General features: G+C 38.8%; 1 protein-coding gene across 1 annotated transcript in view; it reads right to left on the bottom strand.

Moving 5' to 3' along the window:
* Nucleotides 1-680: 680 nt before the first annotated feature.
* LOC125849812 (uncharacterized) overlaps nt 681-2,852 on the bottom strand; it is a 4,430-nt gene continuing 2,258 nt past the window's right edge. Inside the window, exons 2-4 of the mRNA XM_049529782.1 lie at nt 1,533-1,599; nt 1,176-1,436; nt 681-884 (exon numbers count right to left, since the gene is read on the bottom strand). Of these exons, the coding sequence (XP_049385739.1) occupies nt 681-884; nt 1,176-1,436; nt 1,533-1,599 (532 nt within the window). The remainder of the gene's footprint in view (nt 885-1,175; nt 1,437-1,532; nt 1,600-2,852) is intronic.

The raw sequence follows: 2,852 nt of genomic DNA, 5'->3' as shown, positions 1-2,852 counted from the left end.
TTCCACTCTAAGACTCGCTCATTTGGAAACTGAAACTTGACAACTCGAGTTCTACAATCAACTAAGGCATAACAGACATGAAGCTAGTTAATACCTAGAATGACGTCAAAATCTACCAAGTCTAATTCGACTAAATCAGTCATGGTGTCCTTGTGATTAATGGAAATAACACAATCACGATATACTCGCTCAACTAGAATAGACTCCCCAACAGGTGAAGAAACACAAAAGGGTTCACAAAGTTTTTCATGAACAACATCACAATTATTTGCAACATAAGGGGTTAGAAAAGATAAACTTGCTCCTGGGTCTAGCAAAGCATAAACATCAAGAGTAAAGCCTTTGATCATACCAGTGACAATATTTGGAGAATTTTCTTGCTCTTGATGACTAGTGATCGCATAAAGGCAGTTTTATCCTTCGCCAGTATCGAAAGTAGCTCCTCTAGGTGCAGCCTTGTCTCGTGGGCCAACCGATGAAGATTGGTCCCTATTTCCCTAATTTCCATTACATTGCCGATTTTTAGGGCACTCTTTCATGAAGTGACCCTCTTGTCCACACTTAAAACAACCTGTGGAGCTATCGCGACACTTACCTGGGTGAGTACTACCACACTTAGCAAATACAGGAGCCTAATTACCTCTTTATGTCACACTACCCTAAGACTGTGCAGGTCTAGCTCATAAATGCTGTGAATTCTGACTATTATACTCACCTTTGTTTCTGGATGAAGGTGCACTTGCAGATGATGGAGCAGGTCCCTTTTTATTTTGTTGGAAAAAAGATCGGTTCTCATTATTTCTTTGTTGCCCGGACTCATTCCATGACGTCTTAGCCTTCTTATTTCTAAATTCCTCCCAATCCCTCAACTTCTCTTCCTCAACCTGCTACACATAGACCATCAACCTTGTTATATCCATGTCACCTATTAGCATTGCAGCCTTACCTTCCTTACTCGACAGACGAGACAGCCCAGCAACACACAAACTCATTCTACTCCTCATATCCGCAACCATCTCCGGAGCATAACATGATAGTTTGGTGAACTTCAACCTATACTCATGAACACTTAGTGAATCTTTCTTAAGGGTGAGAAACTCTCGTACCTTGGCCTCTCTCAATTCTTATGGAAAGAAACGTCCCAAGAGGGCCTCTTCAAAACAAGCCCAACTCACAAGTGGTGCTCCCTCAGCTCTAACCTTCTTACACTGGTCAAACCAAGTCCTAGGAACATTCTTCAGTTGATATACAGCTACTTCTACTTGCTCAACATCGGCAACGTGCATAACCTTAGATACATTTTTCAGCTCCTCCACAAAACTCTCCGGATCCTCGATAGTGCTTGAACCAGTAAAACTTGAAGGATTCATCCTTAAGAACTCTCGGATTCTCGAAGTATCAGTCACTTCCTGTCTAGCTCCTCTTTGTTGCCCAACCTGGTTAGTCACAACTTGGCTTAACATTCAAATCGATTCACTGAACTCTGTATTAGTGACTTCTTCTTGGGGTGGCAATTCCGGTGCATTAGGTACCCTTTGCTCCTCAACATTCATTCTAGCAGGACGACCCCTGATAGCTCTTCGTGGATGCATGATTAACCTAAAAACACGCACAAGCACGAATTAGAAGAGACTTTATAGAGATGAACTCTATCGCACGAAATGAGTATGAAAGAAATGAGAAAATTTCCTAAGTGTCGCACCCTCCTAATTATAGATATGGCGCCCTTCACACTGATAACTAGGACTCTACGGACACAGCTTCATAGACACCCTAGGACTCTTGAACTTTGTGCTCTGATACCAAGTTTGTCACTTCCCGAGCCTACACTCTGGGCGGGACTGGCACTCGAGAACCATTATTGGCCCCAAGTGAACCCTTGGACTGATTTACTTATTTAGTGGAAGAGTTAAACATTAAAAATACCTCAGTAAGGAACTTATGAAATACTTAAACGTGTTTAAAAGAAATCTTTATACTAGCCAATATGGCTATTCAAGTCTCATAGCAAAACATCTGAAATACAAAGTTAAAGGACTCAGAACTAACTGTTTGACTATCTATGAAGCCTCTAAAACAAAGAGGGATGTCGGGACAAGACACCTGATCATCCTAACAACTAGAGAACTAAAACAAAAGATAAAAAAGAGTATGCGAGGGAAATACTAGAACATAACGTAAGCTTGAAAATAATCTGAAAGGAACACTTACCTTGGCTTTACTCAACTCATGAATAACTTAACTCAATATAAAGCAACAATACACATCAATATATGAAAAGCTTTTAAAACAGCAGAAAGTAACTCAGTTTATTAAAGAAATGCAATAACAATTCAACTTTCTCATATAATAAAGTAATATAATACTGTGAGAGTTTCTCTAACCGACAACCACCACTATGAGTCTAAGTGATGATACACCATCTTTCCCATGCTGCCAGTACTGTCTTATATTTTGTCGTCATATAGAACGCCTTAACTAAGTAGATCCATGATAACGTTCAAATATACTTCTTGAAAAGAAATTTAAACGATCGTATGCAATATATTTACCCAACTATGAGTCGGGGTCGATCCCACAGAGAATATGGAAGAATATTGTCAATAGTAAATATTTAACTCGATAGTCGTTATAAAAATGGGGGATTTAAATTGAAATAAAATAAAATAAAAATAATAAAAAGATAGCTTTGAACTAAGTATTTATTTATATTCAGATTATGAAAAGTAACTAGGAATGTGTTCCCCATAAGCTCATAACGCAGTAATCCTAATAATAGTAATCCTTTTCTAGTGTATTACATGCAAAGTGATAAGTTAGGTATCTCTAAATCCTTGGTCCGGCATCTAGAG

The sequence above is a fragment of the Solanum stenotomum genome, unplaced genomic scaffold, assembly GCF_019186545.1.
Source record: "Solanum stenotomum isolate F172 unplaced genomic scaffold, ASM1918654v1 scaffold11069, whole genome shotgun sequence".
Classification (NCBI taxonomy): Eukaryota; Viridiplantae; Streptophyta; class Magnoliopsida; order Solanales; family Solanaceae; genus Solanum; species Solanum stenotomum.
Note: the sequence above shows the minus strand (reverse complement) of the source record. Positions and strands in the feature narration are given on the sequence as shown.